We start from the raw sequence: 24,101 nt of genomic DNA, 5'->3' as shown, positions 1-24,101 counted from the left end.
AGAACATTCCTGCTGTGCCAGGGTACAAGGCTGCCCTAGGTTGTGAGGCCCAAACAGCATTCCCACTTCTCCCTGGGAGAGATTCCCAGGACACTTGAGCCCCAGGGAAGGGAGATCCTTTCCTCTATTGATAGGAGCAGAAGTTTTGCAGTCCAGCAGAGGTTTAAGCCTTGCCTTCGCAAGTCAGTCTTTCGGTCTTGGTTTCTCTTTCTGAAACGGAGGAATGATGGCATCCACTGCGTAAGATGGGGGGGAGGGTTCGATGAGGTGTAAAGTATGTCATGTGCTTGGTTAGCACAGTGCAGCCAAATGACAGCTGTCCTCACTCCCTGGACATTTACTGAGCACCTGGTGGATGCCAGGCTCTGTAGCAAGGAAAGGAACAAAACTCTCAGGAAGCTTGTAGCTCAGTGTGGGGAGACAGAGAAGTAAGCTGTCACCTTGAACGGGGGAAGAGACGCTGGAATTGGGGAGGCACGGGGTATTATGGGACGGGGGGGTGGAATGTGTGTGCCCCCGTGTCGGCCTTCTGGAGGAGAGACTATTTTTACTGAAATGTGAAGAGGAAGTAAAGCAAGTTGGGGATTGGGACTGTGCAGGAAGACTGTTCCAAGCGAGGGTGAAGTCACCTGCTGTGTGTTAGGTTCTCGGGGTGGACAAGAACTTGTGAGGCCAGGCAGTACTCGGGTGAGAAAACGTGGCCTGGCCCTGAGGTTTTCACAAGCCGGTGGAGAGGCTGTTTCTCCGGCCTGTGGGTCGCAGAGGTGAGAGGCCATAAGGGAAGGATGCTTCTCACCTCTCAGAGCAGTGGGGCCTGGGAGAACTCAGCCTCACATGGTTCTTCCTTCTTCCGTGATGTTCCCCACCCAGTTCCTGGTGCCCCATAATTCTGGGGGTCATCTCTGGGGATCTGGCATGACTGCATCTGTCCGCTGCAGCTCCTGTCCCCATGTAGCGTGGGCTGCGGCCCAAACACGCTGCTCATCAGGAAGCCTTGGGCCCTGACCCCCGGTCCCAGAGACAAGCCTCAGGGCCATTGCTTGGAGAGAAGGGGAAGTTGCCAATAATGTGACTAAAGAATATGGTGGAATGGGGGGAGGAGAAGCTCCCTGCCCCCACCTGCCGGGGTGATGGTGGACAGTGGAGAGGGCACAGCTCCCTGAATGGGGTTCCAGGACACTTGGAGTCCATGGGCAGCCATTGGAGGGCTGTACTGGGGGTACTGGAGTGGGGCCATCTGTCCGGGTCTTATTTCCTGACCTCCCCTGTCCCTACTCTCCTTTCTGCAGGGCCAAAGACGCTTTGCCTTGGGAAAGGACTTTGACACATTTTCAAAATAAAGTGGAGAGAAATCTCCAGAGGGGAAAAAGGATAAACAAGCTTTTAAAAAAAAGCAAAAGGGAATGTATTATTTATTTTCAAAGTCAGGGGAGGCTTCAGCCAGCCTCCTCGAGTGAAAGTTTCCAGCCACTCTGACATGAGGTCTCAGAGACTTTGAGGAGCCAGGAAGTTTGGGATGGGGCACCTGGACTGTCTTCCAGCCAGACTGAGAATCAGTTCGGCTAAAGGTTAGGACCACCCTCAGCCTGCCAGTATCTATGCTCTGCACTGCAAAGGCCCCAATCCTCCCTCCAGCTGAGGGTCCAGTAGAGGATCTAGGACAGTGACAGCAAGGACTGTGAGCAAAGGAGAGTGTGACAAATGTCATAACCAAAAGGTTAAAATAAGTACCAAGGGGACTGGGGAGGAGAATTCATTTCTGGGCTGTGTGTCTGGTGGGGGGTGGGAGGCAGTACACAGTTCCTCCCTTTGAGGAAAGCTTTTAAGACTGGCTGAGTTGAGGGACGCCTGGCTCAGTTGGTTAAGCGGCTGTCTTCGGCTCAGGTAATGATCCCAGGGTCCTGGGGTCGAGTCCCACATCGGGCTCCTTGCTCGACAGGGAGACTGCTTCTGCCTCTGCCTGCCTTTCTGTCTGCCTGTGCTCATTCGCTCTCTCTCCCTCTGTCTCTGACAAATAAATAAATAAATAGAATCTTTAAAAAAAAAAAAAAAAAAAAGACTAGCTGAGTTGAGTTAGACTTAGAAGCCCAACTAGGATTTTGATGGGCAGATCAAGCAGAAGGCTTTCTAGGTAGCTCAAATAATGTGAGCAAAGGTACAAGGTGGGAAATTCTTCAGGACTTCAAGAAATAGGGACACTTGATTTTCTTAAACTTGTATTTATTTATTTACCTTTATTTATTTAAAACTGCTTTATTGAGATAAGTCACATACTTTACCACTCACCCATGTAAAGTGTACAGTTTACAAAATTGTGCAACTAACACCGAAATCAATTTTTGAAAATCTTTGTCACTCAAAAAAAAAAAAAAAAAAAAAAAAAAAAAAGTCCTGTTACCCATTAGCAGTCACTCCCCTTTCCCCCAGTCCCAGGCAACTACTAATCCACTTTCTGTTTCTATGGATTTACCTAGTCAGGGTATTTTGTATCAGTGGAATCCTACAATGCGTGGTCTTTTGTGACTGATTGTGTCACTTGGCATTAAGGTTTTCTTTTTCTTTTTTAAAAGATTTTATTTTTTTCTTTGACAGAGAGAGAGAGAAATAGCACAAGGTGGGGGGGAGGGACAAAGGGAGAGGGAGAAGCAGACTCTACGTTCAGCAGGGAGCCGGATGTGGGACTCAATCTGAGCACCCTGAGATCATGACCTGAGCTGAAGGCAGACCCTTAACTGACTGAGCCACCCAGGTGCCCCAGTGGGATGTTTGTAAGGTTCATCCCTGCTGAAATATCAATACTTCATTCCTTTTTATTTTTTCTTTGCCTTCATTCCTCTTTATGGTGGAATAGTATACATGGATATACCATATTCACCAGTTGATGGACATTTGTCTTGTTTTCACTTTGAGACTATTATGTGAATATGCGGCTGTGACATTTGATGTTTTGGTGCGGATGTCTGTTTTCAGGACATTCCAATGGGAATGGAGTCCAAGACCATCATGGTGGGGAGTGGAACGGGACATGGTGAAGCAGAGCGACCTGCTCCCCCTCTGTGAACTCTGGGCAGCTGGGTGGGAGTGAGAAGGGTAGGCTCCTGTTCTGTCCTCACTGAGAGCCTGCAGCGCATGAGGCCAGGGCGGGACCATCCCCCTACTGACACGTACCCACAAGGTTGCATCCGATCTAACAGCTGTTTGTGACACTGGGGATAGCCTGGGCAGCTGGTATTTTCCCTGGAAATCAGGTGCATTTTTTTCCTGTGTCCTGCCGAGGGCCAAAATTAGTTAGACACATAGAGAAGTGTGAGTTACACAGTTAGTCCAGAGGAGGGGAGTTTGTCAACAGGAAGCTGGCCAGCCGGGGAAAAGAGGTGGTCAGGAAGACAGAGGTTAATAAGCCAAGTGTAAACCGAGGCTAGACTGCGAGGCTCCCACCCCTCCCATCCTCACACAGGGCAGTGGTTTTGTTTACAGGAAATACTGCAAGTTTCTCCCTGGCCCCATTTAACAGATTGGGAAACAGAGGTACTGCATTAAAGGGATCTGCCATTCAGAGACAGAAATGGGACCAAAGTTAAGGTCTCCACTTCTGCTGTGAACAGCAGGTTTGGCGCAACCCAGGCCTTGCCCTCAGCGCTGTGCCTGTTTTTGAGTTCATAGGAAAAGACAAGACACAAAACCAAGAAAGAGTTTGAGTTTCCTAAAAAAGAACACCAAACCCCACCCTAACCCCAAAGTGAAAACACAAAACAGGGCTTTAATTAATGTCTTTTCTTCCTTTCTTTCCTTCCTATTTTTTTTTTCTTTTTTTGTTCTCCAGCCAGAAAACATTATGTTGTTAGACAAGAATATTCCCATTCCACACATCAAGCTGATTGACTTTGGCCTGGCTCATGAAATAGAAGATGGAGTTGAATTTAAGAACATTTTTGGGACGCCAGAATTTGTTGGTGAGTTTGAGGTCTGCTTCTCTCCCACCTAAGCATCTGGGATCCAGAGGTAGAGAAAGTCTGGGAACAAACCCCCTGTGTCTAGGGCTGTGGTCTCTAGGCTGAAAGAGGGTGCCTTGGAGACCCTCCCCCTTAGAAATATAATGGGTGGGGAAGGAAATGTCCTGCTGGTTTTCTGGGTAAGGGTCCCGGTGTCGGCTTTGAGCCCCCAGTGGGAGGGGGAGGCCAGAAAAGGCTACAGGCCTTTGCAGAGCCAAACCCGCCGCGAGCTGGCCCCACCCCCCCACCCCCGCTCTTCGTTGAATTTATTGTGAAGATTTAAAATTAACTTGCCCTCTGGCATTCCCATAAACTCAAGTTTCTCTGGAGCAGCTTTTGATTTCCTGAAAAGGAAAAGGGAAATCATCTGCCAAATGCCAGATCCACCCACTCACCTCTCCTGTGTGCCTGGCCTTTATTCGTGCAGCTGTGTCTTCCCTCTCATTCTCTCAGCCTTGGCTCAGGGCCCAGAGGAGGCCCCCTCATGGGACTGGGACTGTGCAGGTTGGGGGTCCTAGAGAGGCAGCCTTGAAGAGGGGAGAGGAACGAGAATCGAGGACCACTGTCTCTCTCTCTGCTTTGGGGGTTGGAGTGGTCTTGGAAATGGAGGGCATGGTCTCCCCAAAACCTGGTGGCGGAAACTTCTGACCACAGTCAAATGAAAAAGGAAAACAGAATGTGTCAGATCATCCCTTTTGATGGATTTTCGGGTCACACATGCCAGTGCTATGGCTCTTCTAGAAGGGTGCTGTCAAGGACCCAAAGACCCCAGGGTAGGGGAACATTGCTGTCTGCCAGGCACTATGCTGGGGGTCCTACAAACATTATCTCAGTTAATCTTCAAACAACCTCATAAAGCAGATTTAATTATTTTCTCTATCAAATGTTTTGTTCTCGGCAAAACAACGAAAGCTAAGATTCAAATGTAGATACATCTAACATCAAAGCCTGTGCTTTTTTGGTTACACTGGGTTGTCTTTCTAAAAAGATCTTGCCCCCAGGGGGCGTGCAGTTTAGATGTTGAAATAAGACATCAAACCACCAAGTAACAGTGCTAGAAGGCTCTGTTTGGGTCATCCATCTAGTTTAACAAGTGTGGAATTGGAAGGCTATGGGATGTCAGTTGAGGTCGACCAATGGTTATTCTTCATCTACTTTATGACAGATGTTTGATGAGGTACTGGGGACACAGTGATGGCAAGGAGGCACACTCAGAATGACACATCCAAGGTCACACAATGAGCTGGTGACACAACCAACTTGAACCCGGGGCACAAGACATCTATTCTTGAACTTTGTCCAAGATAGCAGTTGCTGTCCACTATTCACGTGTTTGGTAAAATGCGTGTATGTACTTAATTAAGTTCAAACTGAGTGTTAATCAACAGTAAATGGTTCAGCTAGAAATTCAGGGCAAGAGTGGAAGAAGTGATACAATACAGCATATGATTAATTATAAAGTGAATGATGGAGTTATCTCTCTGGAAGCCTGTTCAAATAAGATGTCCACTCTGGCAGAGTCAGTGGGATCAGTCATGCCCTTGAGTCAAACAGAGACAAAGGGCTGGTGTTATGGATGAGAGAAGTGTCTGAAGAGGGATGGGGACAGAATCAGGGTAGAGGAGGAGCATATCCCAGGTTCAGTCATTTATAGCAGGGGGTAGGGCCAGAATTAGTGCTTTTATTGGGTATAGTTCACTGTCCACTCTGGATGGAGTAGGGAGTTTCCATCAGACTAGCCATGTGAGTGGGATATTGATGAGTAGACCAAACTGTGGAGGGTTTTTTTCACTGCTATGCTGTTAAATGTCTAACAACTGGGTCTGAACACAAAACACAACCCTAATTTATAGCATTTGCCAATTTTAAGCTACCAATTTTAACTGGTCACTGAATTCAGAGTTGGGAAGAGATGCCCACAGTTGACTCGGGTGAGCCCATATGACCCAGCTCTAGCCCAGAAATGGTTTTGTTTGTACCTTACAGAAACATAGGGTGATTTCTCTAGGTCCATGTCCAAATTAGAATGACTTTCTTTACCCAGGACTCCTGAGAAGTAGGATTATAATAATTTGTCCTACTCCCACCATTCCTTTGAAATTTGAACCTGAGACACAGTGTTAAAAAGTAACTACTGTCAGCCTCTAGGAGTGTAGTGGAACCAGTCTTCCAAAAGCCTTCCTGCTACAAAACTGGATTCTTGAGGAAAATATTCTTTTTAATGGAATTCTGGACTCATTGCAAATAAGTGAAATGTTTAAGTGTAGTAACTCCTTCAGCACCACTAACCCCACCTCCAAAGCCAGTGAAATGAACTTAGAGCTGGGTCTGGGGGCAGCAAAGGAATTCAGTAGGAGGACCTCTCCCAAAGTGTGCGTATCAGCCTTTCAATGAGAGACCAACAAGACTTAGACATCTGAGGACATAAGATACAGAAATTATCATAGGTTGACTATAAAATAAATGGAATGTATATAGAAATAAAAGAAACACAAGAATGAACAACAAGAGGCTGTCAAAAATGAACAGGCAAATTCTAGAAAGAACCAGATAGAAATTTGAGAGATTTAACATATACTCCTAGAAATTTAAAATTCAGTGAATGAGTTACACAAGGTTTTATACTGCTGAAGAGAAAATTGAAGAATTGAAAGGCAGAGTTGAAAAATAATTAACTAGAATACCACTGAAGGAAAAAGACATGAAAATATGAAATAGAGGACAAGTGTAAGAGGGTAAAAATGGAAAGCTTAACTAACATAGGTCTGTTTGGAATCCCAGAGGAGGGAATGAAGACAACAGAGGAGCAGCATTTGAAGAAAATGGCTGAGAATTTCCAGAAGTGTTATAAAATCATGCACACCCAGTTACAGAAAGGACAATGTATATCGAATAGAAAACAATAAAAATAAATCCATTATAGTTATACTATAGTTGACATTACAGTTAAACTATAAGGTACCAAAGACAAAGAGATCTTAAAAGCAGCCAGAGAGAAAAGACAGATCACCAATCAATCAATCTATACAAATTTAAAAAAATTAGACTGACAGCATACTTCTCAAAACAACAATGGAAACCAATGTCCAATAAAATATTATCTTCCAAGAACTGAGGAAAATTTAAAAAAAAAACAGTAATTGGGGAGCATCTCTTTACTTGCTAGGTGAGATGCTGATTGATTCTCGAATTGCTTAATAGAGTCAATTACATACTCAAAAAAAAAAAAAAGGACCCTTAACTGCATACCCAAGAATGTTATATTTCAAGAAAGAGGGTAAATGATTCAGACAAAACACAGCAAAAAAACAAAAAATAAAATGTGAACAATAAAGACAAACCATGAAATAATTAACCACCAACAAACATGTATTAATGGAACTACCAAAGATGTGTTTGTGAATTAATGACCTTTTGAGGGAAAGTCTCAATGCAAGAAGTAATAGGAGCAAAGAAATGAGTAAACATTGGACAAATATAAACATTTTCTGTTTAAAATAATGATGAAAATGATGATGATGTTGTGGGGTTAAAAAAGGAACTAAAAATGGAAGAAAATGATGTTAGGACAGAGGGCTTAAATGAGTATTTTAAGGTTCTTGTATTGTTAGAAGAAGGTCAAAACACTGCTTTATGTTAGAATTTGTTAGATAGCCATCCTAAAGTTTCAAGGGTGGCCATTACAAAAATGTAAGTAGAGGGGGAAACAATAGGAAAATTAATTTAAAAAACTATCAAAGAAAAAAAAAGAAAGAAGAAGAAAAGCACAGAAGAAAATGGACCAATAAAAGCACACAGAGGACAGAAGTGAGTGTATATGCATATCAAGCAGACAAGCCTGGAAATTGAGTTGTGTTTCTCAAACTCTCTGTGGTGAAAGACTGAAAAAAAAAATGTTTTCAATCTGTCCGGGACTGCTTTTTCAGTAAGATACTGGAAAAATAAACCCCTAGAAAAATTATCACAATTTGAATGTCATGGCAACGTCAAGTTTCTCTGTGGGTTTCTAAATGCTTACTCCCAATTTTTGTACCACTGTGTCTGGACCAGTGACTGTCTTCAGACCGCACCTTGAATCACTGTCCGAGAGGAAGTCTTTCATGTTTGTGAGGAGACGTGTGCAAAAAGTTCATAACAGTGTTGTTCTGATGAGAAAAGAAGTGGAAACCATCCAAATGATCACTGAGAAGATGCTATATGTTCGCACAGTGGACTACTACATAGCAGTGAAAAAAAAAAAGACCACGGATGAGCCCCGAGTGAACGCTAGAAGCATAATGTTAGGTTGGGGGGGGCAGGTGACTACCTCATATCCAGTAAGACATCATTTTTAAGAAGCTAAAAAATAAGCAGAGCCAGAAAAGTGTTTCCTTGTGTCTTGAAGTAGAGTGGTGGGAAGGTGGGCACACCCCATAGATGCTGTGGGTTTGCAATTATTCTAGATGAACAAACATAGCCTTTCCTGCTCTCTCCCTTTTTTCCATTATGATCAGACGGGCTCAGCCCTTCTCTCTTCTCTAGCTACTCACCTCTTTCTCCTCCATTTCATGGCCAAGCTTTTTTTATGGTGTCGTCTACAGTCTTATCTCGACAGCTACCATCCCGTCACTCTCTAGACCCTACTCACTTTCCAAGTGCTTGCGTGTTTGACCTTCACGCAGCACTCGGCCCTTTTCTGTGGTGGGTAGAATCTTCTTTCCTAGACTCTACACCCACTCCTGGTCACCACATCATCCACGTATCTCCTGTTTCCACCTGTACAATGACTTCAGATTTGATGGCTCTGTCTCCCTCTCCTGTTCCCAGGACATCTTTGTCTGGATGCCCCTTGGGCACCTCAGGCTCATCATCTCATCGGCCCCAGAATGTCTTCAATCTCCTCAGTAGGGCGGTGTCCCTCTTTCAGACCAGACTCAGGGATTTGGATTCCCTTTCTGCCTTCTTTTCTTCATTATCACCTTCCAGTGCTGACCTGCCTGGTTTCCACCAGAGAGTTCTAAAGCAGGCCTTGTTGCTAGGCCCCATTTCCCCTTCCTGCATCTTCCTCACGCTACCCTGTGCTTCCTCTTCAGGGTGTTCCTCTCCCCCACCATCAAGGCCTCTGTGTAAAAGCTTCCCACCAGAATAACAGGCAACTTCATTTCTCAAGATTCTTAGACCCAGAATTATCTCCATCTGTTGCTCTGATTTTTCCTTAGTGAGGATTCAGGAGGGAGACATTTGTCACCAAACACCCTAAAATTCTCTCTAGCCTTATCTTCTCATCTTCATTCTCCTGCTAATTCTTCAATCTGGCTTCTTTCAGCTCCAGAAATTGTGAACTACGAGCCGCTGGGACTGGAGGCTGACATGTGGTAAGTTGTGCAGGCCACCTCAGCGCCTTAGGGATCCTTTCAAGGTCAGCAAGCCTCAGACCCCAGCTCTGGCTGACATCCCCCTCGACCATGAAAACCCCTTTCTCCACACATTCGGAGCCTCTGGCTGCTCCATGTGTGCTGGACCCAAGGCCCTGGCAGCTGGAGGCAGCCAGGCCCAGCCCTGAGGCCACTTAGAACATGGCCGAGGCAGGGACAAGGGGAGAGGCGAGGCTGCAGGTGCAGGCTCAGCCCTGAGGCCCGGTGCCGTCATTATAAAGAAATAGTAACAATAGCTCATTCCGTTAACCAACCAGGTAACTGCCCAGAGCCTTTTAAGCTCTAACCACGGTGTGGGGCCCAGGGGTACTGTAGAGAATTTTCTGCACAGACAGAGCTCATTTCACTCAACAGTGCTTGATAGGGGCCGAGTACCTTCATTGCCTGGTTTTCTAAAATCCTCCCAGCAGTGTTGTGAGGTAGTTATTATGCTCCTTTTATGAGGAGAAAGAGGCTCAGAGATGATAAGGGACTTGGCCCAGTCACAGCCTGCCAGTGCAGGAGTCTGAACTTGGGTCCTTAGCCTGAATGTCCAGAGCTCAGTGACTCCACACACATCCCAGGCTGCTGCTGAAGAGTAGGACCAAGAGGGCCATGGACTTGAGATGACATCTTTAGGCCGCTGTGAAGGGGCAGGTGACCATTTCCCCTGGGGACCGTGCAGGGGAGTCCCTTGCTGGGCTGGGGTCAAAGCCGCGTGGCTCTGACTGGCCTGTTCTTTGTTTTGCAGGAGCATAGGCGTCATCACCTACATCCTGTAAGTATCCCTGATGCCGGGACCCCGACCTCACTTGGATCAAGGGGACCCGGGAGGACTCAGAGAGGGGCAGGCAGACAGGCAGACTGAATTTACTGATTTTCCCCATTTACTCATTTACTGTGAGCCAGATGTGTTCCATCCCTACCTCACACCTGGCGGTCTGTGCTCTCAGCTCCGGTTCAGATGCTTGGAGCCAGCGTGGAGGCTGAGCCTTGTCCCTATCCCCACTGCCGCCTGGCATCCTCCGCTCGGCCTCACCCGGGCTGCATGTCCGTGAGAAAGTCAGCTTTCACCCAGAAGCCTTCCTTGGTCCAGCCCTCCGGCAGCTATGCCTTCCCTGACCCCGGGTCTTTCTCCCCCGTCTCCCCTGCCTTCCCCGGCTCTCACAGCCTCTCTCGTTTCTCCCCAGAGCCTCATTCCTAGCCCTGAAGTATGAAGTTGCTCAAGCAGTCATTTCCTGTGTAGCCCACGTGCAGGGAACCTGCCACTTTCGATCTGTGTGGCCTTGGGCAGATACTTAACCTCTGGGCCTGTTTTCCTCCTCAGGAAAATAGGAATCTCAAACTTCCTGCCCGCGGGTGTGCTGTGCGGGTTAAGGAAGCGGACACGTGCAAACTCCCTGGGCAGCTCTGGCTGATTAGTAGGTCTTCATTCCAGCGGGGCTTTCCCACACTTTGCCCCTGACCACGCACCTGGTACGTGCTATTTTTAGGGCACACTGGGTCAGAGTCTAGCAGCTGTCAGAGGTGATGTGGGGGCGTCAGCACCCAGCACCACAGTCTGCCAGTTCTCTGACTTTTCCAGCAGTCCACAGACTGGGAGCTCTGTACAATGTGGAGGGTCGCGATCCTGGCTGCACATTAGACCTTGTAATACCTACCACTGCCCTCAACCCCCTGCAGAGCTATTACATCAGACTTGCTAGGGATGGGGTCTGGGCATCAGTATTTTTTAATCAGGTTTTTTTTTTTTTAAGGTTTATTTATTTCTCTTTAGAGAGAGACAGAGAGAGCACAAGTGGGGGAAGGGGTAGAGGGGGAGGAGAGAGACTCAAGCAGACTCCCAGCTGAGCACAGAGCCCCACACAAGGCTCCATCCAGGACCCTGAGATCATGACCTGAGCCGAAATCCAGAGTCAGACACTTAACGGACTGAGCCACCCAGGGGCCCCTGGGGATCAGTATTTTTGAAAAGTCCCAGAGGAACTGGACACAGAGGAGAACTGGATCCATTGCTCCATGTTTCCAGATTCTGCGATGGCTCTGAAACCTTGATTTTTTTTTTTTCAGAACTGTGATTTCCATATTGAAATATTGAGGAATTTGAATGTGTACCAGGCACATAGCCTTCTTGTAGCTCATTTGAGTCCCACACAGTTTCTTGTTTCTTGGGTGCCTGCTCCATGGTGGGCTCTGGGCCAGGCAGTCAGGATGCTGCCATGAAGGAGGTCTGCCCTGCTTGCCTGGAGCTCCCCGTGTCGGGAGACACACCACCAGCTAAGTCGTACTCGGTGGGACCAAAGTCACGCTGGGTGTATGAACACGCCTCTGTGAGACATAGCTGGGAAAGGCACTGGTTTGCTGGGGCTATGGAAGATTAAGCGAGGGAGAGACTGAAATTCATTTGAGCTGGGCTGTACAGAATGAGATTAATTCTCCAGGTAGAAAGGGAGGGAAGGGCTGTCTACTGAGGAAGGAAACAGTGTGCCTGGTAAGTGTGGTGAAGTGTACTGAGGTGGTGGTAGGGACTAACTTCTGATGTCCTTCTCAGGAGTTTAGATGTGATCCTGTAGAAAATGGGGAGTCATAGAAGATTTTTTGTGTTCAAAGACAGAAATCATGGCCACCGATTCCAGAGCGCTTAGTATGGGCAAGACTGCCTGGAGCATTATCAGCATATTATTTATTCTTTTTTTTTTTAAGATTTTATTTATTTATTTGACAGAGAGAGATCACAAGCAGGCAGAGAGGCAGGCAGAGAGAGAGGAGGGAGCAGGCTCCCTGCCCAGCAGAGAGCCCGATGCGGGGCTCAATCCCGGGACCCCGAGATCATGACCCAAGCCGAAGGCAGCAGCCTAACCCACTGAGCCACGCAGGCCCCCCAGCATATTATTTATTCTTTATAGCAATCGTGTGAGGTGGAGGCTTTTATTTTCTTCATTTTATGGAGAAGGAAACTGCAGCATAGAGAGGTTGTGTAACTTACCTAGGTTCACACAGCTATTGAGTAGGAGCTGAGATTCAAATCCAGGTCTGGAATAGCAAAATTTTCCCAGTGCACCTTGCTGCCATTGTGCCAAGAAAGTGACAGTGGGGATGGGGATGGCCTTCAGGAGATATTTAGTAGGTAAAACCAACAAGAGTTTGAGGCTGGTTAGATGTGGTGAGGAAAGGGATGGACAGGTCACAGGTGAGCCCTGTGTTCTAGCTTGGGACATCTGTGGAGTGACATCATTCAACAAGGCAAGGGAGCTCATAAAGGGAGGTTAGGGCATAGTGACAATGACACATCTAGGGAGAGGTATCCCATAAGCTGGAATACGAGTCAGGAAACAGTAGATTTGGGAGTCACTATCTGAATGACACATTCTTGACAAACCCTACAGAGGAACCTCACATACCCTTCCCGCCCTAATGGCCCATCTGTTTCCACACCTCTCAGGCTTGGCTCAGGATGCTCCCCTAGTCTAGAAGACTTCATCTCCCCTGACTGCTGACAACCTCTTCATTCTTCAAGACACAGCTGATACTAATGTTAGCTCTGCCGTGGAGCCTGCACTGGGTGTCCCCTCTGTCCTCTGCTCCCCCAGACCTTCGTCTGGTCTTCTGTTATATTCTGTTTTATTCTGTTTGAGATTACGAAGAGTTGTCGCTGTGTTTTCTCCCCTCCTCTTCCAAGTTCCTGGGACACAGTTTTTATCACGTACTTACTGGGAGCTCCATGAAGCAGATTGAGTCGGACTCAGTCGAGAAAGCTGCTGACTGGCTGCCCAGAGCAGGCAGCTGATGCCTCCAGCAGTCAGCTACCCTGACTCCCTCAGCCCTGACTCCCTCTACTCACCTACAGTCACACATTCCCTCTCTCTGTATTCAGCCTAAGTGGAGCATCCCCTTTCCTGGGAGACACGAAGCAGGAAACGCTAGCAAATATCACAGCCGTGAGTTATGACTTTGACGAGGAATTCTTCAGCCAGACCAGCGAGCTGGCCAAAGACTTCATTCGGAAGCTTCTGGTTAAAGAGACCCGGTAAGATAACAGAGAAAGGCATGGGTTTCTGAGATACTGACTTTCTCCTGTCCCCTCTCCTGAAGACATGTCAGTCTGTCCCTACTTTGCCACAGGCTGCCATGTTCACCATTGTTGTCTAATCTGGACAAGTGCTGAGAAGTGTGGATTAGCTGAGACTTGGCATTCATCTTGCTTGCTCAGGTCTTTCTGCTTTCTTTCCTGCCAAAATACAAATTAGTTTGTGTGTGTGTGTGTGTGTACGCTTGCACGTACACACACGTGTTTGGAAGTCAGCCTGCATTTCTCTAGGGCACATTATGTTTTCCAGTCTGTTCCAAAGGCACCTAGAACTAGGATTTGAAAAAGAAAGTGGTGCCTTGATCGTATAGTGGTTAGTACTCTGCGTTGTGAAAAAGAAAGTGGCAGAGTTTCTAAACCAATCCAGATGGGAGTTGAGGGGGGAGGCAGACTCAGAGGGGTCAGTAAGTGGAAAAATAGGAGACATGAGAATCCTACCCCTTCTTAGGGCCTAGGGAGAGCCCTGTGGCTACAGAGTCAAAGCAGGAGGTAGGCAGGGAATGGTAAGAGGCTGGGTGCCCAGAGCATGGACTAGATGGGACAGGAATGAGATCTACAGATTCTAGAAGGCCATGTCCTCTTGGTCCCACAGACTTCAGAGAGAGCCAGAATGGGGGCCTCAAAAGAGTAGGGTCCTGGTTTCCCCATCTAATGGCAAAGCTAGGTCAGATCCCTACCAGAGCAGGGAAGGGCTGAGAAGGGATCTGGGAAGCAAATAGAATAGCACAGAGGCTTTGTAGTCTGTGTAGAACTCAGCTCATAAGAGCACTTGTAAGTCTCATAGAGTGTGTTGTTAGGCCCTTTGAGTTTGCAGCCAAAGATGAGGGTTTATGTAATGTCACTCTATGGAGGGGTCTGCCTGGACCACTTTGTCTGGAATGCAGGGAGTTCAGCCAGTTCCCCATCCAGTGGTCAAAGAATGCCACAGGGCAGGTCTGACAAAGAGTGAGGATGGAGACCATTGCTCTCAGCTTCTGTCCCCCTGGATCATCACTGTTTTCTGATTCTCGTTGCAGGAAACGGCTCACAATCCAAGAGGCTCTCCGACACCCGTGGATCACGGTAAGGGCATGGTGTGGAGTGCCAGTGAGCAGGAGGTCTGCAATCCATTGCCAGGGCTGGGTGGGGTGGCCAGATGCAGAGGGCCCACAGGAAGACCTTTGCTAGAAACCCCCACCCTTGGGCATAAATAGATGAAAGCCAGGCAGGGGTGCCAAATGGTCTGGGTTTGCTCAAATAGGTTCATAGGTTTAAGTTTATATTTCACAGGTTCGGGTGACTTATGAAATGAAGCCTTCACAAACCTCCCTTGAAACACTTTATCCTTGGGGCTGTCTTACAAAGTGTATTTTGTCAGAGGACGTGTCACTGTCATTCTCAAAGCAGAAATCAAGACTCCCAAGTTGTAGAGAGAAAGCAAAGACAATTAGAAACCTCAATTCTGTAACCAAACCTCTTTCTTTCTGACTTTCGGGGCTCTGACTAAAGGATGACACGCTGACTAGTCAGCCAGCTTTCTCCAGCGCCTTGAAACCTTAGGGGACAGGGCTCGAAGATGGCAGCCTAGTGTGGAGGACAGGCAGTCATCCTCAGTGCAAGGCTGTTCCCTCTGGGGAGGTGGGGGCGCAAAGGTGACGCCCCACCTAACCTGTGTTGTAACTGGCCTTCCAGCCACTAGTCTGGGGAGGGTCTTGCTTTCTAGGCATAGTACAGTAAAATACTAGTTGAAAGCACTTTGCCCAGGAGTGTCTGACTGGCTCAGGTATAGAGCATGTGACTCTTGACCTTGGGTTTGGGAGTTCAAGCCTTCAAGCCCCACATTGGGTATAGAGATTACTTATAAAAACAAACAAACAAACAAACAAAACAAAAAAACCCACTTTGTTGGGGTGCAAATCAGGAGACCAGGATTACAGCCCTACTTCTGCTGACTGATGAGATGCGCACTCCCTGGGCATCACCAGATGTCCCATTCATCTGGATCTCAAGGAGAGGCTAGGATGATCTGAGCGAGCAGACGGGCAAGGATAGGGCCTGTGGAAGATGGAGGTGAGGGAGGGCTGGAATGCTTTGGAGTAGGTTCATCTGCCCATTAAAGGATGGGGAAGGCCAAGGGCCCTCTAGGTTTGGAGTGGGCCCTGAGCCCAGAGTGAGGGAGTTCCTTGGGCTTAGGGTACCAAGTTGCTGAGGCCCAGCATGCCAGCCGGCCCTGAAGGAGAGCAGTCCCTCAACCTCCCTCAGTCAGCCATGGCCTTGTCTGCTCGTGCCTTTGAGCGGATGCCTGCAGAGTTCTGGCTATCGCCTGCTTGTCTGTGTGAGCTCCCTCAATGCTATGCGTGTGGAGACCTTCTCTAATGGCCATAGATCCCTGCCCTCCAGCCCTGAGGTGAGCATGTGGGCAGCATCTTTGTCATCGTCCGTGGGGATGCTCATCCCACCGTGGTCCTCCCTGTGGCCTGATGCATGCAGCAAATGACTACAAGGCTGCTTGTGTGCCTTCTGCCTGCACCTTGAACTGCCCTTTGGATCAGGCATCAACTTAATTCTGGCTGTTCTATCCAAATACCCACTAGTCCAAAGGAGAAGTCAGAGCCCAGGAACAGCAGAAGACAGAGCCCACCCAGCTGAAGACCAAGCGCCTGAGAGAGTACACCCTTAAATGCCACTCGAGCATGCCCCCTAATAACACATACGTCAACTTCGAGCGTTTCGCCCGCGTAGTAGAGGATGTGGCACAGGTCGACCAGGGCTGCCGTACCCTGGCAGGGACCCACAACACCATCCAGGATGATGTGGAGGCCCTAGTCTCCATATACAACGAGAAGGAAGCTTGGTACCGAGAGGAGAGCGAGAATGCCCGGCACGACCTCTCCCAGCTCAAGTATGAGTTCCGCAAAGTGGAGTCCTTGAAGAAGCTCCTTCGAGAAGACCTCCAGGCCACAGGAGCGGGCCTCGGAAGCATGGCCAGGAAATTGGACCATCTGCAGACACAGTTTGAAGCTTTAAGGCAGGAGCTCTCAGCAGACCTACAGTGGATCCAGGAACTGGCAGGCAGCTTCCAGCTGGAGGATAGGAACACAGATGGCCTGGGCTCCATGTTCCACAGAGATGCCAGGGAGTCCCTAGTGGAGCTGCTCGACAGATCAGCCGGCAAGGAAGCCTTGGCCGGCTTGAAGCCCTGAGTACCAGAATCTAGTCCGTGATGCATCCCGGAGGATTTTCAGAAGCATGCTTCTGAGCACCCTGCCAGGACGTCAGCTAGAATTAGCCCACGGGGTGTGTGTCTGTAGCAGAGCCTTCCACCCCCTTCACAGGATCCAGAACCAGGAAGGTGCTAGCTAGTTATTCCTTCTGCACCTCCTCTCACCAGCCTGGATTTCTGGGAGGGTGGCTGGCAGAGGCCAGGCTGTTGAAACAATTGCGAGTCAATACCCCTCCACAACGGAGGGAGGGTGGCTGGCCCTAGGGGGATGCTCGAGAATTGATTTGTGATCTTGGATTCATTCGCATCTCACTTCCCACCTCTGTGCCTTAGGGACTGCAGACCTTGAGGAGTCTTTGCCTTAATTTAGGAATAACAATAAGCCAGTGTGCTGCTTTCCTGCTATGTAAGGAGGGATTTAAAATGCATAGAGAAAATATTACCTTTTACTGGCACTGACTTTTCACTTAAGAGCACTTATGTCTTTGATGTTTAAAAGAACTCTGTGAACAGGAAGGTGGGTGGTATTAGCATTGTTGTTACTACTGTTTCCACGTAACTGTTGAGGAAATTGATACAGAGAGGGAAAGTGACATCCTCAAGGTCTTTTGTAGCTGGTTGATACAGATGAAGTCTATGGGAAGCAATAGTGAGATTTTGCTCTAAGTGTCCACCTTCACAGTAATGTTCAGCTCCAGAGGTAAAGTTAACAACTTCATCTAGTTTATGTATTCTGCCAGGTAGAGTAGAATGGCCCATAGCTTTAGATGATTGTCGCAAGAAGGGGTCCTGAAGGGTGCTGTTCGCTGTTCCTATCCAGCCCTGTCCCTGTCTGCAGATCAGTGTGCCAAGCAGGAGGCAAGGGGCAGGATCTCCCCCTTCCCCTCCCTTTCTCCCTTCTGGCCAAAGGTCCCAACCTTGTTTTAGGAATGAAGACCAAAAGGAATCGAAAGAAGGTCCCTTTTCTTATGTACTTAGGGCACTGGAGCCCTGAAAGGGCTGAGAAACTCTATGAGAGTTTAAGATTGGGAAGCACAAGCTCAGGGGTCCCCCTCGTGACCCCAAGCTTTGAGCACCCCTCCCTGAGGACTGTGTGAGGTCATCTCCCTGGAGGAGCCAGTCAGCCAGCTCATATGGACAGAGTGTGGTCAAGTGTGGGCCCGGCACTGGGCTAGAAGCTTGGGGGTGAGGGACCAGATGGTATCATTTCAAAGTGACTTTACAGATTCACAAAACACCCTTGTCAGATAGGCAGGATAAGTGTTATTCCCAATTTGGAGATATGGAAACAGAGAGATTGACTTGCCCAAGGCCACAATCAGTGGGAACCGCCCCCGGCTCCAGGAGTTTACTCTCTGCTTCCATAGCAGAGATGCCCAGGGTCACCCAACCATCTATTGACAAATAATGTTTGAGCACATGCCAACTTCCAGGCACTCGGTTGGCACTGGAGTTACAATGTTGAGTAAAAACAGGCTCGTCTCCTGACTTCATGGAGTTCACGGTCAGGTAAAGGATTCCCACATTAATCAAGAACATTCTACAAGTGCAAGAGTGCGTGTGGAACACATGCTATGAAAGAAATGTGCGTAGCCAGTAGTGGGGTTTGATCTAGTCGGGGAAGGCCTCCCTGAGGTAGTGATGATGGAGGCGGGGTCTGGGGAGCAAAACAGGGAGAAAGAAGTGTTCCTGACAACAGAGCTGTCAGGGCCAGGGCTTGGTGGTAGAGAGGGCGTGGAAGCTGGAAGGGAGAGGGTAGGGTGGGTAGGTGGTGTAGATGTGGCTGGAGAGAAGGCATGACCAGTGGTACTTGGCCAAATTTAAGAGTCTGCCTTCATCCCAAGAGTCTTGGGGAGCCATGATGGATGCCAGGCTAGTGAACACCTGCAGAGCTGGGTGGGGGAGGGGATGGCCAATGAGTGACACATGCAAACCTACCTCTGTTTCCATTATCATGCTAGATCATTTCAAATATCACATATAATATTTGTAACAGAAACAGTTTCCATCAAATGTGAGAAACCATATTTTCGTTAAATATACAATGCATTGTTATTTTACATACCAAAAATAAGAGAAAAAAAAGCCAGGTGTGATAGGAGACCGCCTCACCTCCCCACCAAAGCCGGGACACCCTCCCTGAGACGGCAAGCAGAAATAAAGCCATCGTGCAAAAAGGGAAAGCAAGGAAATGTGTGTTTCATTCTTTTTTTTTTTTAAGATTTTTAAAAATTTATTTATTTGACAGACAGATCGCAAGTAGGCAGAGAGATAGGCAGAGAGAGAGGAGTCAGCAGACTCCCTGCTGAGCAGAGAGCCTGATGCCGGGCTTGATCCTAGGACCCTGAGATCATGACCTGAGCCGAAGGCAAAGGCTTTAACCTACTGAGCTACCCAGGCACCCCTGTGTGTTTCATTCTTAATGCTAGAGAAGAGGAGCTCAGGTGGGTGGTCCTCACATAGGTGTACTTTCTGTATTTGCCCAATCGGTGTGATCTGAATGTTCCTCAAGCAGAGAATCTGATGTCACATGGTCTGAGGTTGGGGGCCCCCTGAGGTCTGGCAGAAGCGGTGTGGTTATCTCCTGGAACAGCTGCCTTCACTTCAGACCGACAGTAATGATATGATGCCATTGGTTCGAAGAGAAATCCTGATTTCAGAGACACAAAAGTGTGTATTTGGAATCAGTGGAAGATAGCAAAGCCCCGTTTTCTGTGCCTTGCCTGGGAGACTGGGTACAAGTGACCTGTCTCCAGTCTCTCCAAGAACTTATTTGCCCTGTCTTGAGATGTAATGCACTCATTTGCCATAAGATAAGACACTGCAACTATAAAAAGGTCCCTTTGGCCGTGTCAATAGAACTTGACCTCATACAACCAGATTTGCTAAGGAAAGGAAGTTCCTAGTTGAGTAACTCAGGTTAAACTTCCTTGTGAAGGTCGACATAAAATGCACTGAAGGAGTAAGGAAGGCGTTGATGCTGATTTGAATGAAGGAGACTGGGAACAGGCAGGGAAAAGTGGTTAGTCCAGAATCGTGGCATCGGCCACTCCCTGCTCGTGCTGGGAGGTACTGAGCGGCCAACCACCAGACATCCTCATTTCACAGCATTTGACAGGACAAGACCTGGCTGGAGTCAGCCAGCTGGTCATCCGCAGAGCTGGAGTCAGAACTAGAAGTGGTTTTCCTCACAGTCGTGGAATTGTCCTCTCTTGGTTCATGTCTGGTCATTGGTAGCTATTTATTATTTAGATGTTTTATAAGCAGACCCTTCTCTGTAACTAAGAGCTTGTGAACACAAATCGAAATGACCTGAGAAATGCCCCCAGGTCTTTCAGGGAAATGAGAGGGGACTGTGACCTTCCTCTGTCACCTGGCCAGTCTGACTCCTATTGCCCTTTGGCATCAGAACTTGATGCCAAGGGGAGAGGCCAAGGAGTATGGTGGAACGCCCAGCCAGAGGAGACCCAGGGTTCTCTGCCACCTGGGCATAGCTGGCATTTTAACAGTGGAGTCAAGGGCAGGACAGGGCTGACGGTGGCCAGATGGGGTGTCGGGAAAGGAATGTTTCACTAGTACATAGAGGGAGGCGGGCCTGGGGAGCACTGCTAGGCCATTATCAGCCATGAAGGAGGAGTTTTCATTCACCAGGTATTGAGCGGTTGTGCAAAGGCCACGCTGGGCTATTGGGGAGGGGAGGCTGACATCTTCCAGATTACGGACTCCCAAGTAAGCTGGAAAGTCGGCACCTGGGGAAGGCAGGAGCCTGTCCCCCCGGGCTGAGGCCAATGTGCATGGCATGTGATAGCTCAGCTTTGCGTTGGGAAAGGTGGAGATAGCATGGCAACCGGTGAGTCTGCAGCAGCAGGAGGTGGCAGTGAAGTGATAATGACAGGAGAAGCTGGTCTCCCCCATGAGCCCTCTCCCCGCACTGCCTAGCCTCCCCTACATGTGATTATGAAGACAGTGGCCCCCCACCTCACTCTGGTACACAGTATAGCTGACCTGTGTGGGATGTGGCTGTGTGCCTGCTTCCAACCCCACTGTCTATCTCTGGAAATGTCTGTGGCTTTTTCTCCTTTGTCTGCGAAACTCTTGGCCCGTGGAGAAGATTCTTTGCCCTGTAGAGGAGACCCAGCAGTGGGCATATTTGAGGAACAGAAGGAACCAGTTCATTGGGACAAATACTGATTGTGCTCTGGCTCTGGAAGGAGGTGACAGATAAGGACAAGACAACCCCCTGAATAAAGCACTCAGTCTGGGACAGATGGGAACCATGGTACCAACCCCCTACACCCCGAGCTGGGAGATGGGAAGGGCCATGCTGAGTCATAAATAGAGGTACCCAGTATTCCAGAAAATGGTAGAGATGAATTTGGACTGAGAAAGGGTCAGAAGGGCAGCAGGGGACAGAAGTGTTCTCAGGGAGGGACCCCGCCCCCTCAACACCTCCTTCCCAAGCTATAACCTGAGATGATGCCATGTAGGATTGGGGGGGCGGGGATGGGCATGAGCTCAGATTGGGGTCAGGAGCCTGGACCTGTAAAATGGAGAAAAAAGAGGATATTTACAGAGATTTAACAGAGGGACTGTTTTCATTTTGAACTTTTTGTTATGGGAAATTTTCACAAATATCCAGAATGGCACAGTGAATTCCAGATACCTCTTGCCCACCTGCAGCAGTGAGCTAGTCACGGCCAGTGATCTCCCCTCTGTTTCTCTGCTGCACTCTGCTGTTTCTGCACTATCTGAAAGCAAACTTTAGACTTATTTATTTCACTCATCTTCAGCATGAATTTCTAAGCACTTTTTTTTTTTTTTTTTTTTTTTTAAGATTTTATTGATTTATTTGACAGAGATCACAAATAGGCAGAGAGGCAGGCAGAGAGAGAGATGGGGAAGCAGGCTCCCCACTGAGTGGAGAGCCCGACATGGGGCTCGATCCCAGGACCCCGGGATCATGACCTGAGCCGAAGGCAGAGGCTTAAACCACTGAGCCACCCAGGCGCCCCTAAGCACTTTCTTTTTAATGCTACTCTTGTACCGTTATCACACCTGACAAAAGCAAGAATCATTCCTCGATATCGTGCGAATAGATATTTTATACTCCCATGTCCCCACTTTTCTCCAGGCTGTCCTGTTGCAGTGCATGGTTTGTTCAAATTGGGATCGAAACACAGTCCATGTGTAGCATTTGGCTGTGACATCTCTCAGGTCTCCTGTCTTCTCTAAGAGTACAGGGGGGAGAGCTTTGGAAGCGTTTCCTGGGGACCAAAAATTGCTCAGAAAACTGAAGGTCCTGGAAAGAGGATTAAAAGTACAGAGACCTAACTCAGAGAAGTGAGACCAGGTCAGGCAAGGAAAGGGGGCATTCCTACTGCTTTTCATTGGCTTCTTCAGTACAGGATGACCTTTGGAGACACAGTCTCTCCCCATCCATGCATTAGGAGGCAGACACTCAGGCTCTCAGAAGCTTCACCTTCTTCTTTCCTGGGAAGACTGGGAGGTGAGAACCAGTAGGGCCCAGGCTCTAGCACCCAAAAGGGAGAGTTGGAGGTGCCACCTATAGAGAGACTGGATTCGGGGAGATTGCTGGGGTTGGAGACAGACAGACCTAGGCTGGAGAGGGAAGTGGGTGCTCAGGTGTCCTTGACTTTCTGTGGAGGATGGAGCTGGAGAAACGGCACAGATGGAGGTTTGAGAAGTTGCAATCTGTCTGCAGTTTCTAGAGGAGGCCTGATACTGAGAGAAAATCTGGAGTGTCTCTTCTTATAAAGAGAGTTCCTTTTATGTGCCTGGGGGATAGTTGCTATATCATCTCTCTGCTCTGTGGACATTGGTGCTGACCCTGCTGGACTTTTCCAAGGCCATTTGCGTCTCCATAAACAAAACCTGACTTCAGCCAGTGTTCTCTCCTCTTGCTTCCTTTCCCGACATTTTTCCGAGACACTAAACATACTCCTAGGAGTCTGGTCAGAATTGCCCATGCTCTAGCCAAAGGACCTGAGTGTGTAGTGTGTGTTCGCAGGGAGGGAAGGGCCAGGAGAAGGCAGAACACGGCCCCATCCCCCCAACACCCCTCACTGAATCAGAAGTGCCACATTCCTTCCGGGAACAGATTTCACTGCAGAATTTATGCCTCTGACTTTCAAAGATTCGATGGTAGTGTCAGCATGTGATGAGCCTCTTAGCAACCAAGGAGACCCATTGATCAGGAAAGGCCAGCCTGACAGATTTATGCCTGGCTGGCCCTCTTCTCAGAGTTCATGCTGTTTGTGTAGCACATAGACTGGGCCCTAGAAGCAATTGCATCACCTTTTATTAATGGCCCCTGGGAGTGGTCACCCCACCCCATATTTTAGTTGGGCCCCTCTGCTCCATGGCTGGCACTGCTGGACCAGTTGGAAGATAGGATGCCTATTAAAGGGATTCCCCCAACTATATGTTGACCTTCCAGCCATGGGGTTTGGGCATTTCTATTCTGACAAGAGTGCTGATCAGGAAGTGGATAAGAAGAGGTCCCTTCCCTCCCAGAGTCTGCTGATCCCTCATCAGACTCTCCAAGTAAAGTACAAGGGTTCCCGGCAGGCCTGAGGCTCAAAAGTGAATGCAGACATTAGTGAAGTTAGGGGTGGAAATGTTCTGTGGGTTGGGGAGGCAGGAAATCACCCTGGAAAGGAGATACTTGTTGCTGGGAGGTGCAGGAGAGAGAGAGAGAGTAACAACAACAAAAAAATAAGTACAGAATAAAATGTCAGGTAGTGTGACCTGTTATGAAGAAGTAGGGTGTGGGCACAGTGCATTGTATGGGGCAGTTGGGATGCTGTTTGATACAGAGTAGTCAAGGAAGGCTTCCTGAGGAAGTGACGTTTGAGCAAAGACTGAACAAAGTGACAAAGTGAATGTATGAAGGAGCAAGGGCAAAGACCCTGAGATTTTGGATTCCTGAGCCAGCAAGCGGACTGGAGGAGCCACAGCAAGAGAAAGGAGAAAGGGAGGAAATCAGGTTGGAGAAGGACCCAGATGGTACAGGCCTTGGGGATCTTGGTGAGCTTGTTGGTTTCCATCAAGAGAGCAGGGAAGAAGCTACTGGAAGGCTTTGATACGGGGAAAAGTCAGGCTCTGCCCTCAGGTGAGACCTAGACCCAGGACTGGGCTTGCCGGTGCAGCACAGGAGGTGAGAGGCAATTAAGGAAAGAGCTAGGGGAGATCAGCCGCATGGTCCCTTCCGTGGCCTCATCCTCTTCTCATCTCTTCCCTCTCCATCTTCCTCCTTCCCCTCCCCTCATTCCTCCTCACTCTTTGGCCCAAAGAGTGTTTTAATTTGGGAGAGTGAACAGCCCCTGGCTTACTCATCCCCGCTCCAATGTCAAGGGTATGCACACTTTCCTCCCTGCTCCCTGACCCCCACAGAACTGTGCTGACTC

At 48.4% G+C, this 24,101-nt stretch overlaps 1 protein-coding gene across 5 annotated transcripts in view; it reads left to right on the top strand.

Annotated features, from left to right (window-relative positions):
- Positions 1-24,101, top strand: part of DAPK2 (death associated protein kinase 2) — a 115,963-nt gene that overhangs the window by 85,997 nt on the left and 5,865 nt on the right. For 4 of the 5 annotated variants that reach the window (XM_032342817.1, XM_032342813.1, XM_032342816.1 and 1 more), the window contains 6 exons: positions 3,824-3,953; positions 9,298-9,346; positions 10,137-10,163; positions 13,260-13,412; positions 14,489-14,534; positions 16,046-18,595. In XM_032342817.1, coding sequence (XP_032198708.1) covers positions 3,824-3,953; positions 9,298-9,346; positions 10,137-10,163; positions 13,260-13,412; positions 14,489-14,534; positions 16,046-16,654 — 1,014 coding nt within the window. In that variant the 3' untranslated portion in view covers positions 16,655-18,595. Of the gene's footprint in view, positions 1-3,823; positions 3,954-9,297; positions 9,347-10,136; positions 10,164-13,259; positions 13,413-14,488; positions 14,535-16,045; positions 18,596-24,101 lie in introns of those variants that run through there. The other variant, XM_032342818.1, reaches the window with a different exon arrangement.

Source organism: Mustela erminea, chromosome 5 (assembly GCF_009829155.1).
Source record: "Mustela erminea isolate mMusErm1 chromosome 5, mMusErm1.Pri, whole genome shotgun sequence".
Classification (NCBI taxonomy): Eukaryota; Metazoa; Chordata; class Mammalia; order Carnivora; family Mustelidae; genus Mustela; species Mustela erminea.
This window is presented reverse-complemented; position numbering and strand designations above follow the sequence as displayed.